The sequence below is a fragment of the Eptesicus fuscus genome, chromosome 8 (assembly GCF_027574615.1).
Source record: "Eptesicus fuscus isolate TK198812 chromosome 8, DD_ASM_mEF_20220401, whole genome shotgun sequence".
In the NCBI taxonomy this organism is placed as follows: domain Eukaryota; kingdom Metazoa; phylum Chordata; class Mammalia; order Chiroptera; family Vespertilionidae; genus Eptesicus; species Eptesicus fuscus.
In genome coordinates, this window is record NC_072480.1 from 81,408,006 (window position 1) to 81,435,466 (window position 27,461).

At 39.6% G+C, this 27,461-nt stretch overlaps 1 protein-coding gene across 1 annotated transcript in view; it reads left to right on the plus strand.

Moving 5' to 3' along the window:
- NSD3 (nuclear receptor binding SET domain protein 3) overlaps nt 1-27,461 on the plus strand; it is a 109,796-nt gene that overhangs the window by 70,949 nt on the left and 11,386 nt on the right. The window contains exons 10-20 of the mRNA XM_054720042.1: nt 107-237; nt 618-746; nt 1,389-1,515; nt 12,670-12,867; nt 13,334-13,507; nt 17,356-17,502; nt 20,745-20,905; nt 21,789-21,793; nt 24,714-24,916; nt 25,576-25,688; nt 26,246-26,515. Coding sequence (XP_054576017.1) covers nt 107-237; nt 618-746; nt 1,389-1,515; nt 12,670-12,867; nt 13,334-13,507; nt 17,356-17,502; nt 20,745-20,905; nt 21,789-21,793; nt 24,714-24,916; nt 25,576-25,688; nt 26,246-26,515 — 1,658 coding nt within the window. The remainder of the gene's footprint in view (nt 1-106; nt 238-617; nt 747-1,388; nt 1,516-12,669; nt 12,868-13,333; nt 13,508-17,355; nt 17,503-20,744; nt 20,906-21,788; nt 21,794-24,713; nt 24,917-25,575; nt 25,689-26,245; nt 26,516-27,461) is intronic.

Consider the following 27,461-nt stretch of genomic DNA (forward strand, 5'->3'; position numbering starts at 1 on the left):
CACACTACAGATGAGTTTGGGGAAAGAAAATATTCTCCCACAAAAAAAGTTAACAGAACAACCTTTAAGCACTATTTTAGGATTAATTTCGGTGTATTGTATTAAGGTGCCAGCGAGATTTCAGATTCCTGTAAACCTCTAAAGAAAAGGAGTCGCGCCTCAACTGATGTAGAAATGACTAGTTCAGCATACAGAGACACATCTGACTCTGATTCTAGAGGCCTGAGTGACCTGCAGGTAAATATGTTCAAGGGTCTGAGCACAGTGCTCTTTTTTGCTTTGCAAAACCAAGTAACATACATAATTGCTTTACCCAACTGCTATGGGAGCATGGGGATTTTTTAAATATTCACAGTAAAGAAGTCGTTTGGGTTATTTTGTAACGATGAGCATCTTAATTTTGCTAGATTCTTACATAACAGAAGCATAGCTTATTTTTTATTTTAATTAGAGTTTTTCTCAAAACACCAGACATGGTATCCAGGTGTTTTAGAAAGAAAGGAAAGAGGTCGTGTCCAGGTTTATTTGAGCAACTCCTACTAGGATCTTTATAGCACCTAACTTTGAGGAAATTTTTGTTTTGTTTTTCTTTAAAATGTGCTATGTTTTCCATGTAGGTAGGCTTTGGAAAGCAAGTAGATAGCCCTTCAGCTACTGCAGATGCAGACATTTCTGATGTACAGTCCGTGGACTCAAGTTTGTCAAGAAGAGGCTTTGGAACGAGTAAGAAGGACACTGTGTGTCAGGTAGGCAAGTGGCCTGTCCTATAGCTTGAAAGAATTTCTATCATACTCTGCCAATAATAAATAAATTTACCTCCTATTGGAAAAGGTAATGTCTTTCTAAATTATGATATTGGTTTAAAGCAAGATCTAAAAGCCATTTGGGGCTCTTCACTTTCTGAGTTGGAATATGTACTATTCATATGCAGATATAAATCTCCATTGTGAGATTGTGTTATGAAATGGAAGTAAATGGCAAATGACTGATTTCAAAACCATTTTCTTAAAATTAAATTGGTATTAAGTTTTTAATGTATATTTACCCTTTTTGAAAAGTACTGCTTTGCCCTGTGGAAAAAAAGTTAAAGTATCCAGATTCCAAAAAAGGAGTCCTAAAAGATTAAGTATGACTTTTAAATTATACCATATTGGGTCTGGAAATAGTTATCTAGTTCAGTGGTTCTCACAGTGAGGGCCAAGGACCAGCAGCATCAACATTGTCAGGATACTTGTAAATGCATATTCTTTTCCCCCAACCCCACACTTGCTGAATCAGAAACTATTAGAGAAGGAGGGACCCTGTGATCTGTGTCTTAATAGACCCTCCAGGTGAATTCTGATGGCTGCTATTAAGTTTGAGTCCCACTGCTCTTTGCTCTGTTGCAGATCTGTGAAAGCTCTGGTGACTCTCTGATTCCTTGTGAGGGAGAGTGCTACAAATACTTTCACCTGGAGTGCCTGGGGGTGACATCACTCCCCGATGGGAAGTTCATCTGCATGGAATGTAAAACCGGTGAGCTTCCTTGTTTTGGTAGATATGAAAAGATGGATAAGGAGGGATGTGCAAGCCAGCACCTCTCATGATATCTAATTTTCTTACCACTGTTATGTAGCTCTTACCCTTCTCTCCCATAGGTATTTCAACAAATGAAGATCATTTGGTGTTTAGGCTTCCTAAAATCAAAAGAGTAGTTAGCAATATTATTACCAAATTTCCTCCTACCTATGCTTTAATCATAAAAATCTATCAATTAATCTAGATGTATTTTATCTAAAGAGCTATACAAAGTATATAGAGTAAGTTATTTTTCTTTTTTTTAGAGTAAGTTATTTTTCAAATGGGTTTAAGATTTTTATGCTCAATAAATTGGTTTAAAGTCCCTTGACTTTAATAGAATGGAGTAAGTGCTGATTGCAAGGCGTAACCATGGTAACAGTACTTTCAGTGGAAAGATGGAGCTACTGGAAATTGTTTTTAAAACTTGTGGGTTTTGGCCCAGCTGGTGTGCTCAGTGGTTGAACATCAACCCATGAACCTGGAGGTCACACACCGTTGGATTCCTGGTCAGGGCACATGCCCAGGTTTGCAGACTTGATCCCCAGTAGAGGGCGTGCAGGAGGCAGTTGATCAGTGATTCTCACTGATGTTTCTACCTTTCTCTCCCTCTCCCTTCCTCTCTGAAATCAGTTTTAAAAGTATTAAGAAAAATAAAATAAATAAAACATGCGAGTTTTGGATTCACCATTTATTCTCACCATCCCACCCCAATACAGACTACCACCTATCAAAATAATTTATAGAGAAAGAAATAGACAAGTTTGCATTTCTTCCCTGAGCAGCCATGATTCTATTTAAAGTCATGGAAAGGAGAAACCAAGATGGCGGCATAGGTTAAACACCTAACCTGCAGCCGGGCACAACAATTTCAAAGGCACAACTAGAGGTCAGAACGGACATCGTCCAGAACCACAGGAGAGCTGGCGGACTGAAATGCCCACAGCTGGGGGGAAGGAGAAGGCCACGGGGACAATCGGGGGAGCCGTAAAAGCCTGAGGTATGGAGAAACTGGCGGAGACATGAGCACGCGCGCCTGCGGGGAGGATGGAGCCGGAGAGGAAGGGGCGGCTGACGGCCTGGCCAGCGTTCACTGGCAGGAAGGAGATAAAGGCGCCGGAGTGCGCTAAGCGCCGGCTCCGACTGCACTGAGCGCCAGTTCCGGGCGAAACCCTGGGAAGCCAGGCGCAGGCTGGGGGAATGAATCTGGGCTGTGGGGCGCAGGCACAGAGGAGCGGGGGAAGGCAGAGTTCCAGAGGCGCTCACGGGAAGGGGCGCAAAGGACGGACTGTTGCCTGCGCCACTGAACTGCCCTAGCGGGAAGGAGACATAAGCTCAGGACCGTGCTGAACCCCAGTTCTGACTGCACTGAACCCCAGTTCCGGGCGAAACCCTGGGAAGCCAGGCGCACGCTGGGGGAATGAATTTGGGCTGTGGTGGCGGAGGCACAGAGAAGCGGCGGCTCCAGACGCGCGCACTGGAAGGTGCGCAGAGGACGGACTTTTGCCTGCGCCACTGGGTGGCCCTGCTGGGAAGGAGACAGGGACGCCAGACTGCGCTGAGACCCAGTTCCAACTACACTGAAACCCAGTTCCAGGCGAGAATCTGGGAGTCCAGATTCATTAGGGGAGGGACTGGACTGTTTGGCAGTGGGCGAAACTCCAGGGCGCGTTTCTCTCAGAGGTGTTTGCAAGGAATACAGAGGGACACAGACGCAGGAGCCTCATAGGGCGGGGCTGACAGGAAGCCAAGGTTGTAGGCTCCACCCTGTAGCTCCGCCCCAGCCAAGCTGAGCAGAAGCTTTTTCCTGCTGAGTGCCTCAGGTAGTGGCTGACCCACACTACATTGGAGACCCAGAAACGAGGGCATCTAGTGGTTGGTGTGAGATGACACCAGATTTCAATCACTTGCATAAGGGAGGCATTCTAGAGGCAGACTCAGTGAGCGCCAAGGCATTGCTGCATCAAGACCCGGCCCACAAACATGTCTCCTGCACAGCAACTCTTCCTATATGGACAAAGAGGGTCCTCACGGCCAATTGGCCTGGAGGACAATTCCTCCCAGTGACACCAACAACAATCAAGACTTAACTGTACAAAGGAGGACCAAGATGGAGACATAGGGCGGCAGCCTGATCGTTGCCTACCACAACAATATTGAGACTACGACGGGAGAGCAGAGCAGACACCAGCCAGAAAGACCGGGGGGCTGGCTGAGCAGATGCTCTACAACTAGAATAAAAGAGAGGGGTACGCAGGATGATGCTGATGCCGGTGACCCAAAGTCCACACTTTAAGAACTATGGCTCAGGCGACACAATGGTGGCCTGGAACGTGCTCGGCGCAGTTCCCCCGGCGGTCTCCGGCTGAGGGGACGGCTCCACTCGCTGCCGAGCACGGACAGACGAGCCCCTGGGAGACATGGGGTGGGAGACTCCGTGCTTGCTGACCTCCGAGTCCTTCAAGAATCTCAATGCCCCGAAGTGGCCAGGTGCGCACGCTCAGCGACTGGCCACCGTTGCAGACCCAAGGGCCGACGCAGCGACACCGGACCAGCCCACCGCCGGGCACCGGGCACACCAGAGCCTTGCCGAGCCCGCCGCCCAACGAGTTCTGCGGCAGCCGCCCTGGAGCTCTGAGAAAATGACCGAAGGAATTGCTGAGAGGGAATTGACCAACAGGAATTGGGATCAAGAAGACGAAACCCCGCTGAGACCCGAGTCCAGGCGAGCCTGCGAGCCTCTGGGCTCAGATGTGGTCACACGCCTCTGGGTCTAGGTGAGGCCTCACGCCCCTGGGTTTGGGTGAGGCCACGCGCCCCTGGGTCCAGGTGAAGCTGGATTCCGGGTTCGGGTGAGGCCATGTGCCTCTGGGTCCGGGCGAATCTGAACCCTGGGTCCGGGTGAGGCCGTGGGCCCCTGGATCCGGGTAAGGCTGGGTTCCGAGTCCGGGTGAGGCCGTGCGCCCCTGGATCCGGGTGAGACCACGCGACCAGGGGTCTGAGAGAGGTAACGCGCCCCTGGGTCCGGGTGGCTTCGTGCACCTAGGTCCAGGTGAGGCCACGTGCCCCTGGGTCTGAGAGAGGCCACGCACCACTAGGTCCGGGCGAGACCATGTGTCCCTGGATCCGGGTGGGGCCTCGTGCACCTAGGCCCGGGTGGGGCCGCGTGCCCCTGGGTCTGGGGGAGGCCAGGCGTCCCTGGGTCCGGGTGAGACCGTGTGTCCCTGGATCCGGGTGAGGCCTCATGCACCTAGGCCCGGGTGAGGCCACGTGCCCCTGGGGCTGGGAGAGGCCAAGCGTCCCTGGGTCCGGGTGAGACCATGTGTCCCTGGATCCGGGTGAGGCCTCGTGCACCTAGGTCCAGGTGAGGCCACGTGCCCCTGGGTCTGAGAGAGGCCACGCACCCCTGGGTCCGGGCGAGACCATGTGTCCCTGGATCCGGGTGAGGCCTCGTGCACCTAGGCCCGGGTGAGGCCATGTGCCCCTGGGTCTGGGAGAGGCCAAGTGTCCCTGGGTCCGGGTGAGACCATGTGTCCCTGGATCCGGGTGAGGCCTCGTGCACCTAGGCCCGGGTGAGGCCACGTGCCCCTGGGTCTGGGAGAGGCCAAGCGTCCCTAGGTCCAGGTGAGACCATGTGTCCCTGGATCCGGGTGAGGCCTCGTGCACCTAGGCCCGGGTGAGGCCACGTGCCCCTGGGTCTGGGAGAGGCCAAGCGTCCCTGGGTCCGGGTGAGACCATGTGTCCCTGGATCCGGGTGAGGCCTCGTGCACCGAGGCCCGGGTGAGGCCACGTGCCCCTGGGTCTGGGAGAGGCCAAGCGTCCCTGGGTCCGGGTGAGACCATGTGTCCCTAGATCCGGGTGAGGCCACGTGCCCCTTAGTCCGGGTGAAGCCGTGCCCCTGGGTCCGGCCGAGACCAAACCAGAGGGAGTCGGACCTCCGTTACCACCATTTGTCCACTATCCAGAGCTGAGGGGTCAGTGCTGACATGTACACATAAGGAACTGGTGGACATTGAAATTGGGTCTCAAAAGAACTGTTGGTCCAGAAAGAAACTCACTACAGACTGATTCATTTGCCTGTCAGCATAACTATTATTGCTTGTCTCACATTCAGTTCTCATAAGTATATATCTAGTGACATATGATCTCGCTCATCTAGGGGAAATGATGAACAACATAGACTGAGGAACAAGAACAGAACCAGAAGCAAGGAGGCATCGATCGGACTATCGGGCCTCAGAGGGAGGATAGGGGAGGGTGGGGGGAGGGGGAGAGTTCAACCAAAGGACTTGTATGCATGCATATGATCCTATCCAACGGTTAAGTTCAACAGGGAGTTGGGGCATGCGTGGGGAGGGGGGGATGGGAATGGGGGGATGAGGACAAATATGTGACACCTTAATCAATAAAGAAATTTAAAAAGAAAAAATAAATAAAGTCATGGAAAGCTGGAGGTAGAGTTGTTTAATCTGTAACAAGGCAAGTGAAGAGTCAACTGAAGATAGCATGGTAGTGCATCCAGGAACTATGTACAATTTTTTGTTTTATTTTTTGCTGTGAAGAACTATGAGCCAACTGGTTATCAAGTATTTATGATATGCTTATCTTACCTGTGACACTTTATTTTCCTACTCCTTTTTCCTTTTTCCTTTGGATTCTCATAAATAATTTTATCCTTCTTTATTTGATTTTATCCTTCTTTATTTGAATCTGTGCATGCTAAAATCATTAGAATGGTAATTTTTTTCTGAACACTTACTAAATGCCAGGTGTTGTTAGTACTAAGCATTTTATCCTATTTCTAGAGGCCCAATGCCTGAAATTTGTGCACTTTGTGTGTGTGTGTGTGTGTGTGTGTGTGTGTGTGTGTCCCTTAGCCCAGCCCAGCCTTCTCGCAGTCTGGGACCCCTCGCTCCTTACCCTCCGCCTGTTCGCTGCTCCTTACCGCTGGGCTCACTGTTACTTAGCGCTGCTGTGGAGGTGGGAGAGGCTCCTGCCACCACCACTGTGCTCATCAGCCGTGAGCCCGGCTTCTGGCTGAGCAGCACTCCCCCTGTGGGAGCGCACTAACCACCAGGGGGCAGCTTCTGCGTTGAGCATCTGCCCCCTGGTGGTCAGTGCCCATCATAGCGACTGGTTGTTCTGACGTAACAGTCACGTAGGCTTTGATTATATAGATCTCATTTTATCCTCATAATAAGATAGATACTGTTATTATTTTCATTTTGCAGAGGGTGAAACTAAGGATTAGAGGGTTTAGTTTAGTACCTTATCCAAAGTCATGAAAACAGAAATTGATGAAACTGGCAGTTAAGCCCAGGCAGCAGCTTGACCCCAGGATACTTGCTGTTTACCATTGCCTTTTACCACCTTGATTAAGTAGGATGGAGATCATGGATCATATATTTTAACACACACGTGCTTTCTCACTCTCGCTCTTGCTCTCTCACAAACATACACATGCAAAAATTAAGCTATTAAAGCTGTTTTGAACATATAACATTTTTTCCTACATAAGACATTTTATTCATCACATGTAGACTCTTCAGTAAAACATTTGAACAATCGGCTAACAGGCAGGCTTGAGGTCAAATTATTGGCACATTGTTTTATTTGACCTTCAAAATATGTTTTGAATGTGTGAACATGGATCAGGCATGTACTCCTGGTTCCTCACATTCTCTTTTTTTTAAAATATTTTATTGATTTTTTACAGAGAGGAAGGGAGAGGGATAGAGAGTTAGAAACATTGATGAGAGAGAAACACCGACCAGCTGCCTCCTGCACACCCCCCACTGGGGATGTGCCCGCAACCAAGGTACATGCCCTTGACCGGAATCAAACCTGGGACCCCTCAGTCCGCAGGCTGACGCTCTATCCACTGAGCCAAACCGGTTTCATCCTCACATTCTCTATCATTCCCTTTTTCTAAAACCCTGCAACTCCAGCCATTTATATAACCTGTCCAGTCCCTTTAAACACTTAAGTTTGCAATCTCTAATTCCGACTACTGATAGGAAGGACCCAGTAGCTCCATATTAAAACACTCTTTTGAGGCTTCTCTCCTAACTTTGGAATCCAGCTGAATTCTGCCAAGGTTAGATATAAACTAAATTGGTACACATCTATTAAGAAATTTAAGAAAGAAGTTTGCTTTAAAAATAATTAAATGGAACAAAGTTGGAGGATTCACATGCCCTGATTTCCAAATTTACTAAAAGCTACAGCAATTAAAATCGTGTGATACTGGCATATAAAGACAGACATATACCCAATGAAACAGAATTAGGAGTCCGGAAATAAATATTCACATATACAATAATGATTTTTTGAGAAGGGTGCAAAGACCATTTCATGGGGAAAGGACAGACTTTACAGCAAATGATGCTGGGAAAACTGGGTATCCACATGCAAAAAGAATGAAATTAGAACCTTAACTAACAACCACATACAAAAAGTAATTCAAAATGTATCAGAGTTCAAACATAAGAGCTAAAACTATAAAACTCAGAAAATAAAAGAAATGTTTGTGACATTGGATTAAGCAGTGATTTCCTGAGATGACATTAAAGGCACAGGCAACAAGAGAAAAAATAAACAAATTGGACTTTATCAAAATTAAAAACTGGCTCAGTTGGTTGAGTGTCATCTTGTGCAACAGAAGGTTGCTGGTTCAATTCCCGATCAGGACACATACCCAGGTTTCCAGTTCCATTCCTGATTGGGGTGTGTGCAGGAGGTAGCCCATCAGTGTTTCTCACATCAGTGGTTCTCTTCCCTCTCCCTTCCTCTCTCTAAAAGAAAAATTTAAAAAATCAATAAAATGATGTCTATTACAAAAAACAACACAGTGTACATCAAATGACACTATCAACTGCGTGAAAAAGCAACCTGCAAAATGGGAGAAAATATTTGCAAATAACATATCTGACAAGGAATTAATATCCAAAATTATACATAAAGAAATCCTATAACTTAATAAAAAGCACACAACCCAATTCAAAATTAGGCAAAGAACTTGAATAGACTTTTCTCCAAAGAAATAATACATATGGCCAATAAGCACATGAAAAAATGTTCAACATCATTCACTAGTAATCAGGCAAATACAAATCAAAACCACAATGAGATGCCACTTCATGCCTATCAGAATGGCTATTACCAAGAAAACAGAATACGGAGAAATTGAAACACTTATACACCGTTGGTGGGAATTTAAAGTGGCATAAGTGCTGTGGGAAACAGTATGGCAGTTCCTCTATTAAACATAGAATACATATGACCCAGTAATTCCACTTCTGGGTATATACCCAAAATAATTGAAAGCAGGGTCTCTTAACATGTATTGTTATACCCATGTTTGTTGCAGCACTATTCACAGTGGCTAAAAGGTAGAAACAACTCAAATGTCCATCAATGGATGAATGGGTAAATAACATGTAGAATAGTAAACAATGGATAAATAAACAATGGAATATTATTCAGCTTTTTTTTTTTTTTTTAAATATATTTTATTGATTTTTTTACAGAGAGGAAGGGGGAGGGACAGAGAGTCAGAAACATCGATGAGAGAGAAACATCGATCAGCCGCCTCCTGCACACCCCCTACTGGGGATGTGCCCGAAACCAAGGTACATGCCCTTGACCGGAATCGAACCCAGGACCTATCAGTCCGCAGGCCGACGCTCTATCCACTGAGCCAAACCGGTTTCGGCTATTATTCAGCTTTAAAAAGAAATAAATACTGTTATATGCTACAATATGGATAAACCTTGAAGACACTATGCCCAGTGAAATAAGCCATTCATAAGGACAAATATTTTATGGTTTCACTTACTAGTATATGAGTTACCTAGAGTAATCAAATTCATAGAGACAGAAAATAGAACAGTTGTTACCAGGGGTTGGTAGGGAGAGAAGAGGGGTGGGTAGTCAGTATGGGATGATGAAAAAATTCTGGAGCTGGATAGTGGTGATGGTTGCAAAATAATGTGAATGGATTTAATGTCACTGTATACTTTAAAAAAAATAGTAAAAATGGCAAATTTTATATTTTATATGTTTTTAATATGTTTTTAAATTGATTTTTAGAGAGCGAGGAAGAAAGAGGGATAGAGAGATAGAAACATCAACGAAAGAGAAACATCATCTATCAGCTGCCTCCTGCATGTACCCCTACTGGGGATCGAGCCTACAACCCAGGCACGTGCCCTGTCTGGGAATTGAACCTGCGACCTTTTAGTTCCTGGGTCAATGCTCAACCATTGAGCAACACCAGCCAGGCTTATGTTTTATACTACAATTAAAAAAAAAAAAAGAAAACAGTTATTGCCCTGGCCAGTTTTCCTCAGTGGTTAGAGCATCAGCCTGCGGACTAAAGGTTACCAGGTTCGATTCCCTGTCAATGGCAAGTACCTTGGTTGCAAGTTCCCTAGCCCGATAGGGGCGTGTGCAGGAGGCAACCAATTGATGTCTCTCTCTCTCTCCACCTGCCTCCCTTTCACTCTCCCTAGAAAGCAATGGGAAAAATATCCTCTGGTGAGGATTAAAAAAAATTTTTTTTAAACAAAAACAATCACAGTTGACCCTTAAACATCACAGGTTTGAACTACATGAGTCCACTTATATGCAGATTTTTTCCAATAAATACTGTCTCTTGGAACATCTTTTAGATATTTTCTTACCACTGTGAAGCAGTCATGTTAATTATACTATGCTACAATAAAGCAATTGTGTTGCTGTTTTAAATATCAATGCATGTGTCATTATATCTGTAAATAAATATAAATTTCTTTTTCACATTAATCTGTCACCTTTTTTTTGTTAATCTTCACCCAAGGATATTTTTCCGTTGGTTTTTGAGCTCTTTTTATGTCAATGCAAATATATTCAATTGCTGTTCTATAGTATGCCTGTGTCATAGTTTAACTATTCTCCTATTGGAGGAAGTTTGAGAAGCTTTCAGTTGTTTGCAGTTACGAACAGTGCTTTAGTAAGCATCCTTTTACATATACAAGCCTATCCTAACGTAGAGAGTAAGAAGTAAAATTTCTAGGCCGCAAAAGGTGAATGTACTTTTTTAAAAAATGGATTCTGCCTTGTTTCCTTCTAAAGTAGTTCCTTCCAACTTAAATTCCTACCAGCACTATGTAAGAGTACCTTTTTTCCCTATACCTTCATCAGCAATTGGTATTATCAGACTTTTAAAGTTTGTTTCCTATTGATGAATTTTTACAGTAAAATGTAACTTGTGGTTTTAATTAGCATTTCTCTGATTACTAGTGAAGTTGAACATTTTTCATGTTTATTGGCTGTCTTTCTGCTTTCTGTAAATTGTTTATTCCTTTTGCCCGCTTTTATTAGGCTATTTTGTTTCTATTTTGATTGATAGTTCTTTATAAGTCTTTGCTTATATAGGTTGCATATATTTTCATTGTGTAACAAAACAATCCTTTATCATCTTTGTTGCATATATTTTTCCACATCTGTTTGTCTTTTACGTGTTCCTTCTTTTTTTCCATTCTAATTGGCATTATTTCTTCCTTTAAATATTTGGCAGATTGACTAGTGGAGCCATCTGGGCTTAAAGTTTTTTTTTGTTGTTGGAAGATTTTTAATTATAGTTTCAATTTCTTTAATAGTTTATATAACTAATCATATTTTCTATTTGTTTTTGTGTCAATTTTGGTAAGTTCTGTTTTTCTAGGAATCTGTTTACTTATTTAAATTGTGAAATTTATTGGCAGAAATGTAGTGATCACCGTGTATTATCTTTTTAAATTTGTAGGATATGTAGTGATATATCATTGCTTATTTCTGATAGTTATATGTATTGTTACTTTTTCTTGTGTGTTTTTTTATTATTATTCATTGTTGCCAGGGATATCAGGGTTTTTTTTAATATGTTTTTATTAATTTTTAGAGAGAGAGGGAAGGTGAGGGAGAGAGAAACAGCAACATCAATTGGCTGCTTCCTGCTCACCCTCTATTTGGGATCAACGCCCAGAATCTGGGCATGTACTCTGACTGGGAATCAAACTGGCCAGCCACCTCCTGGTACGCAGGTTGATGCTCAACCCTTGACCCACACTGGCCAGGCAGGGATATCAGTTTTATTAATCTTTTTCAAAGTGCCAATTTTTTGTTTGTTTTAATATTTACCAGTGTATATTAATTTCACTTCTTTTTGAAGAATTTTTCAGTGGGTATAGAATTCGGGCTTGGTAACAATTTTCTTTCAGCTTTAAAGATAGCATCCCATTATTTTCTGGTTTTTGTTTTTCTTTCAGTCAGCTATTTGTGTTACTGTTGCTTTGTTGAAGATACTTGTCTTTTATGTGGGTAATTTTAATATTTTCTCTTTTGTCCTTGATTTTGTACAGTTTGAATAAGATGTCTAGCTGTCTTTTGGGGGTAATTTTGAATTTTCATCTTATCCCTGTTTCATATATGTAAATTTTAAGTGATTATCTAATGGAATCTGCCTTTCTTTGGTAGTTTCTTTTACTTATTCTGTGTTGGAAAGACCTTGACACTCTCACCTCTCAGGTGTTGAAAAATTCTGGTCTGGGTTTTCTATGGAAATAATTTTAGTGTAGAGTAAATGGAGATCTAAATTATTTATAATGCTACATCTCAAATCCTAAATAATAAAAGGCTAATATGCAAATAGACCGAAAGGCAGAACAACCAGTCACTATGACACACATTGACCACCAGGAGGCAGACGCTCAATGCAGGAGCTGCCCCCTGGTGGTCAGTGCACTCCCACAGGGCCGAGCGCTGCTCAGCCAGAAGCTGGGCTCATGGCTGGCAAGCATAGCAGCAGTGGTGGGAGCCTCTCCCACCTTTGCTGCAGGCGGGACATCCCCCTAAGGGTCCTGGACTGCGAGGGGGCACAGGCTGGGATGAGGGGACCCCCTCCCCCAGTGCACGAATGTCGTGCACCAGGCTTCTAGTCAATTATAATAGCAAATCAGTCATTCTAACTATTTATTAAATATTTTAATTTAACCATTTATTTTCCATGTTCATCTCAGTAGCTGCTTCTATTTCTAAGGAATATGCTTTAATCAGCTTTTATTTAATCTCTGTTCCTCACCAATTTTCCAGGACAGCACCCATGTTTTTCATGTAAGGTGTCTGGTACAGATGTGAAGCGTTGCTCTGTCGGTGCTTGTGGGAAATTTTATCATGAAGCCTGTGTCCGCAAATTCCCCACTGCCGTCTTTGAATCAAAAGGATTCCGCTGTCCCCAGCACTGCTGTTCTGCCTGCTCTATGGAGAAAGATATCCACAAAGCAAGTAAAGGTAAAACAGAGCTAAGGAAGGGGACAAAGTGTTTTCTTTTAAGTTCAGTAGCAAATAATAAGCATATTGTTATAAGGAGCATCAGGCATTTTCCCTCTGTCTGTAGATATATGAGCTCAGCCACAGGAGATAGCATTATAAGTAGAGATTAGGTTCTCATTCATACAATGAGAAGGAAATTCCATATGTTCAAAATTACCCTTGGGAATTCCTTAAACAGCTGCCATATTGGAGACCACCATCTCTCCAACATCGGAGCAGACAAATTTTTCTTTGATCTCTAGATGGGTGCTGCATGTAGGGGCCATATAGCATAGGAATGACAGAGCCAAACAAGTGAAGAAAATATTTTTATCTTATTATATTCAGCATCACATGGGAACCCAAAAGAACCCAACTCCAAAAATTTCATTTTATGTATCCATCTGATGCCTTATTATGTAGATTCCTTTTTGACTTTAAACAGGTCGCATGATGAGGTGTTTGAGATGTCCAGTAGCCTATCACTCTGGAGATGCTTGCATTGCTGCCGGAAGCATATTTGTGTCCTCCTACATTCTCATCTGTAGTAATCATTCCAAACGGAGCAGTAATTCATCCTCTGCTGTAAATGTAGGCTTTTGTTTCGTTTGTGCAAGAGGTGAGTGTCAGTCCTTTCTCTTAGTTCTTTCTGAGTTCACTGGCATTAAAATAGAGTTTCAATAATATCCCCAAGAGAGATGAACATTTCCAGTAGCTAGTCCCTTTTATATCATTAGACATTCAAATTGTTAGAATATTAATTCTTCCATAAATTAAGCTAAAGTCTGAATTTTTTAATAACTTAGAATTACACATAAGTTCTTAGCATTTCTACTTGGAGCATCAAAAGATTAATTTATTTCCTTCTGCAAACAATTCTATTTGAAGCAGGCTCTTCCCGTGTCATATTTTTGAATCCAGAGCTTGCAACCGATTGAGATTTCACTTGGAAGGCAAAATGAGCACATTTATTTTTTAGTCGTTTATGTCTTATTTTATCATGTTTTGGTCTGGCATTGAGGAAGTCCTGATGGGATACAGCCAAAGCAACATATGTGGTGGTGTTAGTTAAGAGGCAGAAATGCAGGCTGTTGATATGTAGGTTTGTTAAGAGATGGATCAACTAAAAACTATTGTGTCCCTCGGGGTCAGTGAGCTTGAGTTTATGATAAACATAAAATAGAACTTCATTAGTCGAATATGATACAGGATATTTATCTTTTTGTTTTTTGTTTTCTTTTAGGAGACAGTTCTTTTAATTTGGTGAAAGTACCATAAAATATTTTTAAATAGAGTTTAGGTAGTATTATAGATTTTGAGTTGCTTTACTTTTGTGTCTCACATTTTTAAAATAATAACTAGAGGAAGTGGGCAGTAAAAGTTTAAATAAATGGTATCCTTTCTGGAGCAGCCAGCGGGGTCCATTGTGTGTACGGATTTCAGTATGCCCGAGTTTTGTAAGCACTGGGGGCTGTCTGCCGTTAGCAGGGAAGCATTGTTTCTTTCCTCACTAGAGCAACTACACAGTTGTATCCTTCTTGGAAACCTGGCTGGTACATGGAGAAGTAGGTCTGACATATTTTGTGCCACATTGTAACAGGTGACTGAAACGATTCAAATAGTCAAAAGAAATAAACCCCGTCCCCAAGAAAAGGATAGGATGGAAATACTGACTTATCCAATTGAGTGGCTAGCTTTAGAGACCTTTAAACAGATGAGTGTCAACAGATGAGAGAACATAAAGTCTCTATTGCTTTGTTAGTATTTTATGCTATCTAAGCACTTTCATTACTCATTTTTATCAGGAGTATGTGTTTCCTACTTTTACTCACTTTTACTAGGAGTGTGTGTTACTTATTTTTACGCACTTTTATTAGTTTGTGTTTCTGTTTGTACATGTGTAACTGAACCAACATTTTAAATATCACGTTACTAACTCTCATGTTGATGTACTTGGGAGTACATTTTGAATCAGTCAAGAACCATCAGTATATTAACCAATGTTTTCTTTGGCTCTATTTCATTCAATAATTGGGAAACCTTTAAAACAGGTATTTTCAATTTAAGACTGGTAGAAAATGGCCCATTGTCAAGGAACCTTGTTTTGTAGAAAATGTAGCCATTTTGTTAAGTTTAATTTATATGCCTTGATTAAAAGCTTAAGATAATGGAAATAGGGAAAATCATGTTTTACTATTAGGATCTATATTTGCATCTTATCAATTTGGCAATTATTCTAAAGTATTGCTACATTTAAATGCCTACTTAAGCAAGATTATTTAATTCCCCAAGTATTTTAGCTGGGACTTTGTCCAGTAAACAGTAACTTTAATTTTACCAAAACTTATTCTAAATCGATCAAATGTTGGGATTTTGAGAAGGCTTAAAAGTTTTTCAGAAATACATAATATGTGTTCTTTATTCATTATTTGTAGCAGTTTCCTTTTTTAAAAAGAGACCTAATTATAATAAATCCACACATTAAAAGGAGTACTTGAATCGTTTATTTTTGCTATTAGAAAACTTAGTTTGTTTTGTTTCTTATCTCATACAGTTTTTCTCTCCTCTGAGAGGATTTTTCTTAGTTCTTGGTTATTGCTTGTTTAAAATCATTAAGCTAATTCTTAAGGACACAACTATCTAGAAATATTTTTAGAAATGTTTTACGGTTTGCAGGAGTGAGGAACGTATGGCCCGAGAAATCATTTGGTCTGGCCTTGCCAAGGCATTAGGGGTGAGTTAATTAAATGTTTGACCAAATATAGCAGGCTAATTTTTAAGTTGATAATTTTATATAGCCTGAGAATGGTGTTATAAATATCCAAATGGTTGGCAGAAAAAAGGTTCCCCACCCCTGGTTTAGAGGAACATTCCTCCTCCCTCGCCCTCCCCATGGTGCATAGAAAATGTTCAGTTATATTTTAGTGTCGTAAACAGGGGTGGGCAAAAGTAGGTTTACATAATACAACAAATAATACAATAATTAATAAATAATAATAATACAAGAATAAACTCTGTGTTTTGCATACTCCCACCTGTAAACCTACTTTGCCCACTCCTGAATATTACTCAGCGTATTTCATCTGGAGGTTGGTGTAAAATAATAGTTAGCTAACTTCTATGCCTTTCTTTGTAATGGTAATTTTAAATGGAGAAGTTAGATTAGGGTTTTCTTTTAATTTTAATAATAATAGCAACTTATTTTGCATCTGTAAATCAAACTCTACTAGATACTATCTGAATGAATTGCCACAATTGCCCTAAGAAGTTATTTCCCCATTTTATGTGTATGAGAACACTGAAGCCCAGATGAAATATTTACAAGTTGTTAAATAGAAGGACCATGTGTACCTGATCTTTCTTATTTGAAAACCCACGTATTTTTATTTTACACCACTTTTTTCTATTAAATGTATGAAATTCATTTGACATCATATGCCTTTTATCACCAATTAGCAATTTCAAGTTCCATTCTGTCATCTGGATCAGAGATCTTTCTTGAATATCTCAGTGTACAGTAGTACTAATGAAGATAAGATCCACAGAAAAAATAAATGGTATCCCCTTAAAAAACAAAACTCTTTTCTCAAAATGATCTCTATGAAACTGTTGTCATGATTTTATTATAAAGTGGTAGATCATTATAAACTGACCAATAACCAAATAGAGACGTTTTTAGGAGTGGCCTTAATCTGTGTTATGAACTTAACTAAGTTAGGGGAAGGGAAATGGGAGGGAGAGAAGTGAATGTCACAGGTGGGTTAGAGAAGATCTTACTTCCTCCAAATAAGATAGCTGTATGGGTAGATCAAAAGGGCTCTTTATAAACCTCTAAAGTTGTTAATCACTTTATATCGTGGCAGAGAAAAAATGGTTTGTATTACCTTAATAAAGTTCAACAAAGTATGTCCCCTTTAAAATCACATATTGTATTGATAGAGAAAAGCTTTATTATCTGGCAGAAAAAGCTAGAACCTGTTTGAGAATATCTAAAACATGAATAGGGAAGAGGAGAGACTCAGTTATTCCTTTAAGTGCTACTTGATACATTGAAGGTAGATCAGGTTCTACTATATTATGGATATAGTTCTTATTTCTAGCAGTTAAGTGATATGTTATTTTGTTCTCTGGATTGTCATTATAGTAATTCTAAATATTAAGGAATGTGGTTTTATTTTTCATAGAGTTTTTCATATGATGTTAAATGCAGTTTACATCTTCAAAATTAATTTGGCGTTTTCTTCTGGGTATATAGGTTTCTATGTAGGCAATAAGGCATTGAGTTGCTTAAACTCCCTTTAATAACTATAGATAGCTTTTTCTGTCAGATCTTTCTTTTTCTTCATACTTTCTTTTTTCCTCCCAACTTTAAGCACAGCTACATAATAGGGGTTGGTTTATTTTTTCTCCTCATGGAATCATGGGTAGTTTCATTGCAGTTCATCTCTTTCTGTTTGTTTCGTATAGGGCTGATAGTTCAGGATCATTCAGACCCCATGTTCAGTTCATATGCCTATAAGTCCCACTACCTACTGAATGAATCAAATCGTGCAGAGTTGATGAAATTACCTATGATTCCTTCTTCGTCAGCTTCCAAAAAGAAATATGAGAAAGGTAATAATCAAAATAGTTTATCTCTTGCTTTCTTTTTGCATTTCCTATTTTTTTTTTAAATGAAGGGGGGAAATGTATGCCTGTCAAGCACCATCTGTTGCTTTTCTACCTTGGTGGTTGTAACTGTCTTCATATGGCTGCAAATTTATTAAAAAGGGCTTAAAATAATTCCATTTATTGCAAATTTTTACTTACTCTTCTCCTTGAATAAATTTTCACACATTTCATATATGTAAGGATTATTAAAATTGAAAGACTCAGATTTTGCTTAATGTAGAGGAATATTCTAAGGGCTCTTTCTCTTTTGCTGATGTAGAACTAACATCCATGTTAGAATAGAATAGACACAATATAATTTGTTATTGACTTTTAACTAAATAATAGGTTGTTAAATAGAGGGAAATAAATATAGATACTTAAAGGTTTTATTTTAGAATACATTCTATCATTTTGTTTCTTAAATGTTTTGTTCAGTTACTGTGAAAACTAGTTGTCCTTTTGGAGGATACTCCAAATATTGGATATTGAAAGGCAGCCCAGCTGAGCTGAAGAATTAATTGCTTATGGATAATCTATTATCCACAGAATCAGGAGCTACATGTATATTTATATTATCCCAGTTATTTTAGTCTGTGGAAGAAAATCTTATTCTATGTTTAGCTTTACATAGCATACTTATAATAAAGGTGAAAAGTGATTTAACAATAATGTATTATTTGGGAAGTTACTATCTCAGCGAGTAAATTAAATAACCTGGAAGGTGAACGCCTTTTCCTGTATGCATTGCCATTATGATCTGGGGGCCAAGTGTAGATTCTTTAAAGAAAAATTAATTCATACCTAATATACTGTGTACATTGGAAATGGGCCTCTTTTTTTCTTTTTCTTTTGTGTTGCCTGCTTGATGTATCTTTGTTCTTTGTCAGAATTCTTAAGTGGCAACCCATGACTAAAAGGAAGTATAACTAAGCAAGCTGATTAGAACCTGGAGAAGTAGGTTGGAGAGGTATTAGGTTTTTTTGTTTGTTTTCCATTGAAGTCACCTTGCTGGTGACACCACCTATTTCCAAAACAAAGATGGGCATAGGCTTGACTAACTCCATAATGCAATAAAATTAGACTGCCTGAGACATTTTAGGAAATGCCTTATATTCCTGCTGGTGCCACTGAAATGAGATTAATTCAATTGTTGCCTATTTTGTTTTCGGTACTTGGTATTGACCTTGACATAAATTGAAATTATTTTGAGCCCTCTTTTTGCTTAGCTTGAACCACATCTTTTCTTGCATCCTAAAGCAGTTTTCTTGCATAGCACCAAGGTGGATTGTTCATATTTTTATTTTTCTATTTCCCTATTTTTCTGTTGTTTTTTTGTCAAAAAATCATGATGATTTTCACTGATGACTCTTGGTCTGTATTTCCTCTGAAATAAGACTTAAAATTCAGGACTATTCCATAACATTAAAAATGGCCAGTCTGACTTTCCCCATCAGCTCTAATAATGACATGCCCTCTAAAAGCTATTTGCAAAGGCTGCTCTCTCTATTGGTTATTTCTTTCTGTTGTAAAAAATGGGCTTTCTCATTTTAGTTTAAACTTACAGGAGAATTCCTAGGCTAAGAGCACTCAGACAGCTAATCTCTAGGTTGGGGAATTGGAACTATTAATCCATACTGAGATTTGCAGACAAAGGAACAAATCCCAATGATTGAAGAAAAAGCTTTTAAGCAGAGGAAATATAGTAATTTAATTCATCACTGATTGTATATGGATTTTTTTTTTTGTTTTTATGTTAATCAGTTAGAAGTTTGAACGTCTGCAGTAAGATAAGATTTTCTGGAAAACTGATAGCTAACCCTCAAAAGGTTGGAGCATGTGATTTGATAAAGTTGTATAGAAGGCTCCTAACCTTTAGCTAATGAGACTTTAAATCTTAGTGTACTTGTGGGTATAGACCTGATTTTCCAATGAGAAGATGTTTTTTTTGCAGTAAATGTCTTTATCACATTTCATCTTCAGTAGTTAACATTCTTCTCCATCACTTGTTGAAATGCCTATTAGAAATACCTGATCTTCCCCTCCCCCATCTCTTTCATTTCTTTGCATTTAGTAATATTATTTTGTTTTGTTTGCCACACCTGTTTTGGTCTTAATCCAGAGATCATTTTATGTATTTAAAAGGAGAGGATTTTCCTAGGCAAGTTGGAGGGATCTCCTCACGTGTGGTACTTCATTCTACACTGATATTTACTTTTTTATACTATAAAGCAGTGGTTCTCAATATGCAGTCAGAAAAAACTTATGTAAATAAAATTTTTGAACTATGCTTAATATTTCAGAAAATCTAATAGAAGCACACAAAATACAGCTACATGAGTTTCTTTATATTTGGCTATGATTTAAATAATATAGTGTGATAATGCTATTTTTGTTATTGGATTCAGAAGCTCTGATTGGCAGTTATATATTTCTTCGGTTAATAACATCAGAAAATGTTATTTTTTAATGTAGGGGTTTGTTTTGGGGTTTTATTTTTGGTTGATAAAATATTTGGAAGCATATGAGTTCATGAGTGAAGGGAAGGGGATCCTTGGTGATGAAAAAATTGCAAACCACTGCTCTATAGCTTTTTTGACTTTGTTTATCTTCACTGAAAAGGTAATGATGATGTATGTGATCACCTTGAGCAAGTGCAATCTTTTTGTGTTTTTGTATCCTTTTATGGGAAGTAAAAAGTGCTGATCAACCTATTGCCTATTTTCATTCTTGCTAATCTTATTATAAAGTGATTTTAGTCGACTATGGCACTGGATTAAAATACAAAGATGACCATTGCTTTCTTTCTTAGCTCTCAAGGAGAAAAGAAAGTAAGCTGCTACATATTTCTTTGAAAATCTGCTCTCAAATTTACTCAGTCTAAAGATTTAATACACCTATTTTGTCTTATGTTTAGAGTTTTATCTTCCTACTAAACTGATAGCTCAATAGCCCATGTTTTACAGGGGTAAGGAGTACAATAATGTTTCTCTTCCTATTCAAAAGCTGAGTTTCTGAAAAGGGAAGAAGCTACAACTGTTCATTTGCTTTCTATTTTAATCCATCACCATAGATATGACTCCATCCTTCGTTATTTTCCCCCAATTTGAATCAAAGTTAATGCACTTAAATGATAATTTTCTCCTTTTTCTTTCTGTTTCTCTTTCCTCTTTTCTCAGTTATTAAGACTGTTTATTTGTTTCAAGGTGGAAGATTGCTCTGCTGTGAATCGTGCCCAGCTTCCTTCCACCCAGAATGCCTGAGCATAGAAATGCCAGAAGGCTGCTGGAATTGTAATGACTGTAAAGCTGGCAAGAAACTGCATTACAAGCAGATTGTTTGGGTCAAATTGGGAAATTACAGGCAAGTTTTTCTAAGGACAAAGAGGAAGTATTCAATCATTGTTTAGACCTAGGTTCATAAACTGTGTACAAACTGGCTAGCAGACAGGTGGAACAGCAGAGCTACTTCCTTAAAAGAGAGAGAGAGAGAGAAGAAACATATTTATTTTATTTTAAATATATTTTTATTGACTTCAGAGAGGAAGGGAGAGGGAGAGATAGAAAGAAACATCAATGATATGAGAGAGAATCACTGATTGGCTGCCTCCTGCACACTCCCTACAGGGGATCGAGCCCACAACCAGGGCATGTGCCCTGACCGGGAATCAAACCGTGACCTTCTGGTTCATAGGTTGACGATCAACCACTGAGTCACACCAGCCAGGCAAGAAACATATTTTGAGTCTGGGTTTTTACAAGATTGAGAAGGTTAGTTGTGGAATATTTTTTTTTGTTTGGTTGGTTGGCTTTTGTTTTTAAGTTCCAAAAGTTGTTTTATACTAATGAACTATGTACAACTAGATTTTGGAATAAAAGGTCTTACGTGGTTAATGGAGAAGATGTTTTCTTTGTGCCCTAATTAGCTTATATTGACCTGTGATTCTAATAAAATCAAGTTTTTTCCTGGCCAAAATAGCCCTCTTTGCCCCTTAATCTTGTCCATACTTTAACCTGTGTGCAAAGAGAGAGATTTTTAGGATTTAAAGAGAGAAATTGTTTCATTAAGAGCCTTTAGCTCAAGAGAATGAATAAGAAGTATGCGTGATTACTATTATTTTAATAAAACTTTCTCCTTTTAAGAAGCCTGTTTTTTTTACAAGCCTTCACTGCATAGGAATAGTGATGTATTTTTAAAACTCTGCAATCTGCATTTTGAGGTATAAGTTTATCGTTTTACTAAGAAAATAGATACTGTTCAAGAGAACACAATAGAATTCTATTTTTCAATTAGAATCCTAAGTAAGATATATTTCTATAGAATCTCAGACATACTGTAATTCTTTTTAGGAAGGGCTATGTTGTTTTCTCTGTTTTAAATATGCTGCTTGCTTACCTGTTTAACTTTAAAAACTTTGTTATTTAGCTGAGATAAGTGGCATTGAGGTTGAGTAGCCCTCCCACTATTTTAATATAAGACAAGAAATCTCCAAGTCCTAAAAAGATGGATAATTTGAATACATAAACAATTTCATACTGTATGGCAAACGATATAAAGTTTTAAAAAGCTGATGTCAAACCAGGATAAAGTGTTTGCTTTTTCTACTTTCAATAAGAAAAGACAAATACCTTACCTCGAAAAAAAAGGACAAAGAAGAGAAAGAGCCAGTTTGCAAAAGAATAACAAATGGAAAATAAACGTGAAAAATGCCCAGCCTCACTAAAAAATAAATGTTCATTAAAAACAGAGAGGTTTTTTCCCTCCCTCTTAACAGATTGGCAAAGATATAAAAGAGTAATAATTTTGCGGCTGGGGAGGGCATAGGGAAATAAGTATTAAAATTGTAACTTTGCATACTCCTTGACTCAGAGCTTCCCTTTCAAGAAATTTATGTAAGGAAAAAATATTGGACAAACAGGCAAAAATGTATTTGTTGGGGTATTCATTGTGGTGCTATTTGAAATAACCCAAATGCTCAGTCCATAAGGGATTTGTCAAATAAATTATACTATATCCATATTGTAGAGTATCTTGAAGCCAATAAAAGAATAATGCAGGGCTGTATAGTAACATAGGAAGATATCTGCTATATAGTTGAATTTAGAAAACATGTTAAACAATATGTACATTATCTTTCCATGTATTTATACAATTTTTAAAAATAGTACCTCTAGATGTAATACGTTTTTAATACCTGGAAAGAAACACATCTAATGTTAATAGTGTTAGGCATGAGATTACAAGGAGAGGCATTTTCAGTTTTTCTGTTATACTTTTGTGCATTGTTTTATTTTTAAAAGAAACACTGCTTTTATAATTAAAATATATATATATTTAGGAGTGGGGAGACATGGGTTTGACAATTACTAGATACATTCCTGGATAACAAATATCTAAAACAATATAAGAAACCTTTAGTTCTTCTAGTAAATTTCAGAATATTTTCTTTATATTTAATTTTAGGGGCCTTTTTTTGAGATATTGCTGACATATTAGTTTCAGTTGTACAACATATTGTTTCAGTATTTGTATATAGTATTGTGAAATGAGCACCACAATAAGTCTAGTTAACATTCACCTCCATACATAGTTATAATATTCTTTTCTCCTGATGAGAATTTTTAAATCTACTTTCTTAGCAACTTTCAAATATATAATACAGTATTATTAACTATAGTCACCATGCTGTACATTATATATTTTCTTTTTTAAGAAGTTGTGAGTGTAAAAAGATCTTTGCCTTAACTTAAATACTTAAGTTTTAATTACATTGCATTTAAAGAACCCCAAAGCAGTTCTCCAGTTCACAGCCCAGTGAGATTTATGTGCAGGTCAAATTCTTCTTGTATGTTCTGCAAAGACTTCCATCCATGAACTAAGTCTTAATGTATTTTTTCCAGTCAGGCCTAGCTGGCCCACATGAAGCTGTTTCTTTTCAGTAACTAGTTGCTCCAGTGTGCAGCTTCCTGCGGGGAAATATGAGGACCTGGAACAACCCCTGGCACAGAGTGTGCCTCTTCCTGACCCCATGAATGCAGTCCTCATGTACATACTTAAATGCCTTTAAATGGTTTAGAAATAGCCATTTCCTAGTCCACTTTAAGGGAAACCAAACACTGATTACACAAACGGTTGTTTTGTTTGAACAATTTGAGCACAGGCTCTTGCCCGTGTTTTTCATTCATTCTTAGATGGACAGCAGGTACCTTTTAGATGAAGTGTATTCAGGTTCTGCACTATAACCCTGAGAGTGTAGCCATGCTGTTATTTATCTTCTAAATAATACAGTTGTTCATTAGATAAATGGTTTTATTAGGCACCTATACAATAAGTGACTGACGAATTTTAAGTTTTTGTATGTTTACTGTTCATATTGATGGTTTTACATACTACAAAAGCTCCACCTTTCAATTTCTGACTTGCCCAGTTGCTGGAAATTGTCACGTGTGCCTCACAGATGGGTTCATTTAGAGATTGCTGTGGTTTCAGTCATCATGGCATGAAACAGTTCTGTTCCATTCTGTCCCAAAGTCCACGTTTATTGTGATCCAAGATGAATTAGATTCTGAAATACACACTGATATAAGTCTTTTCGGTACATTTGACCAAAAAGTATTTACCCTGAGTGAATAGAGTCAGAAAATGCTAATTTGAATGGGAATGGTCATTCTTTACTATAGCATCAGTTTATTCTCAAATGAGCCCCTGGACTACTAGAAATAAACTTTTACACCTTGGAGGACGATGTTGATTTAAGAATGCCAAGTTTTGAGAAAAACAACTTTTCTTGGATAGAAATTTGGTTTGGAATGATATTGGTAATTTCTAATACTTAAGGTGGGTAGTGGATTAAGTATTATTATGCTTTATAGCTTATATTTCCATGATATATATTCTTTTACAAATATGAGATATTTTTAAAAGAAAGTAGCTAGATTGGGTGTTTAGGGCCTAGTTTGTTTAGTCTGTGTTCACTATTTCATTAATAAATTCATTAAGCAATATGATTTTAAATGCTGTGTGGTTTGAGCAGGATTAAAGATAATCAAGGTATTTTGTGTCCTTAGAGTCTGAATGAAAATGTCACGGTACAAAACCTCTTATTCCATCCTGCCAACCATGTAAAGAATAGTCTGTTTTTTATCCCCTTGGCCTAAAATTGTTTTTGTTTTCAGATGGTGGCCAGCAGAGATCTGCAATCCCAGGTCTGTGCCACTGAACATCCAGGGCCTTAAGCATAACTTGGGGGACTTCCCTGTGTTCTTCTTTGGTTCTCATGACTACTATTGGGTGCACCAGGGCAGAGTGTTCCCTTATGTTGAAGGAGACAAAAGCTTTGCTGAGGGACAGACTAGTATTAACAAGACCTTCAAAAAAGGTAAGTTGGATGATGTTTACAATGGCTCAAAACTAAGACTCCAGAGTTGATTTCTCAACATCTTCCACCTCGCATACGACATACTTCTGGTAGTAGACAATTTTCACCATGTTAACCCCATTAGAGCCATGTCAGAATCTAATCAATTAGAAAAATAACGTTTTCAGTTTGGTGTGCTCTGCTGCGTAAGTGAAGGGAGTTTCTTCAGTGATCTTTCTAGACACAGATTTTTCTGGGAACAGTTTTCTTAATCACTGAAGCTCCTTTACCACAGAAGAGTAGCAGAGCTTCCCATGGAGAGCCTTACAACTGGTTTTAACGAGGTACCGGGAAGTTTGGCTTTCTGGGCGAGAGCACAGTGAATTTAAAGCTAGAACCAGGTGAAAGGCTCCCCTGGGGTTCACGTGGAAGCCTCTGATCACGGAAGCAGAACCTCATCTCTGAGGCTGCAGCTTGCATAGAGCAGTGTTCAGCCAACAGTGAGTCATATCCTATTTCAGTGCTACCCTATCCTGGTGGTAAGTGGTTATTTCCAGAAACGATTTTACAAAGAAAAAGCGGCCCGGTTCAGTGCATTGGGAAGGCAGAGTAGAACTGCTCTCCCAACAGGTATTGTTTGTTTGTTGGCATTTATATACTTTGTTTGGTCTTATTGGCAGCTCTGGAAGAAGCTGCAAAACGTTTCCAGGAGTTGAAAGCACAAAGAGAAAGTAAAGAAGCACTAGAGATTGAAAAAAACTCAAGAAAACCTCCTCCTTACAAACACATCAAAGTGAGTTTCTACCCTGAGAGGTTGGTATTGGATGGGCAAGATGAAGCGCAGTATTCTCTTAGTAGTGAGAATCTTCTGTAAAACAAACCGAGCTTTTGTTAGCAGTGTCATAGTCAGATGGGAGCGAGGGAGCTGGGAGCAGGAGCTGTGTGCTGTGGGGATGAGGTCTCGGATAAGCCCTCTGGCAACTGGGAGCGACATGTTTGTTGGGAAATCCTTTTCCTGCTCTACCAGGTTATCCTGCCACCAAATGAGAATAGAGAGATTTGCCCTTTTCATCCAGACAGTCCATAGTTGTTTTTAGTTATGAAATTTCCATCAACTAGTAGAAGCAGAAATACACAGAACAGATAAATGAGAATTCACATCAGTTTTTGGTATTTTTGCCAACTAAGAAGAGGCCATTCTTATTCTTAGTTTATTTGTGGGGAAATTGCTAATACGATAACGAGCCTTTCTTAGTCATGCTGCAAGGCACTAGCAGAGCCAAGAACAGCTTGGAAGTTTTGGGTGTTCTGTTTAAATTCCTCCCTCTCATCTCTGATTTTGTTTTCTAGGCTAACAAAGTCATAGGAAAGGTACAGATCCAGGTTGCAGACCTGTCAGAGATTCCCCGCTGTAACTGCAAGCCAGCCGATGAGAACCCTTGCGGCTTGGAATCCGAGTGCCTGAACAGAATGCTGCAGTACGAGTGTCACCCGCAGGTGTGCCCAGCCGGAGATCGTTGCCAGAACCAGTGCTTCACAAAGAGGCTCTACCCTGATGCAGAAATCATCAAAACGGAGCGAAGAGGCTGGGGCCTCAGGACCAAAAGGAGCATTAAGAAGGTGTTGTGGGACAGGGGCACTGCTGGTCGGAGCCAGGTCAGGGCCTGTGCTTCTCAGAGAACCTTCAACGGGGATGAGATGTACGGTGATTCCTGGCGGAATCTTGAAATTTCCCAAGTCGAGAGTTTGGCACTTCTTAAGCAAAGAAGCTATAGGAAGTGGTAGTGATAAAACATACATAAACTTTGGTTGTCTTATGATCAGTCATAAAAAGGAGAAGGGACAATGGTCATTTTCTGTCTGAAGTATTTTTTACTTGTTAATCAAAGTAGACCTAGATGTAAAAGACCTAGTAAAGGCAAAAGCCAGGACTTTGCTCCAATGTCTTAATTCATTAGCTGTGAAACCATGGCCAAGTCAGTCAACCTCCCTGAGCCTCAGTTTCCTCATTTCTAAAATAGACATAGTATGCCCTGCCCTACACATGTCAGGATTGCTGCTAGTCTCAAATTAGATTATATACCCAAAAGCAACCAGAAAAAGTTTAGTACTTTGAGGCAGTTTTTCAAAACAGTCCCTTTGTTTAACACAGAAATGCATTGTCCACTGCAAAACATTTTCTAAATGCAGATAACTCAAAAAAAAAGAAAATCACCAGTATATCCTACTGCTCAGAGGCTCTCAAACTTTAGAGATTCTGAGAATATCCTAAGGTTATTATTATTATTATTATTAATCCTCACCTGAGGATATTTTTTCATTCATTTTTAAGGAGGGTGAAAGAGAGAGGGAAAGACAGAGAGAAACATCAATGTGAGAGAAACACATTGATTGGTTGCCTCCTGCACGAGCCCTGTCCAGGACCCTGCAACCAAGGTACATGCCCTTGACTGAAATCAAACCCGGGACCCTTGGGTCTGCAGGCCGATGCTCTATCCTCTGAGCCAAACCAGTTAGGGCCTGGGGTCCTTAAAAACAGTATCACCCAGAAATATCTGGGACAATA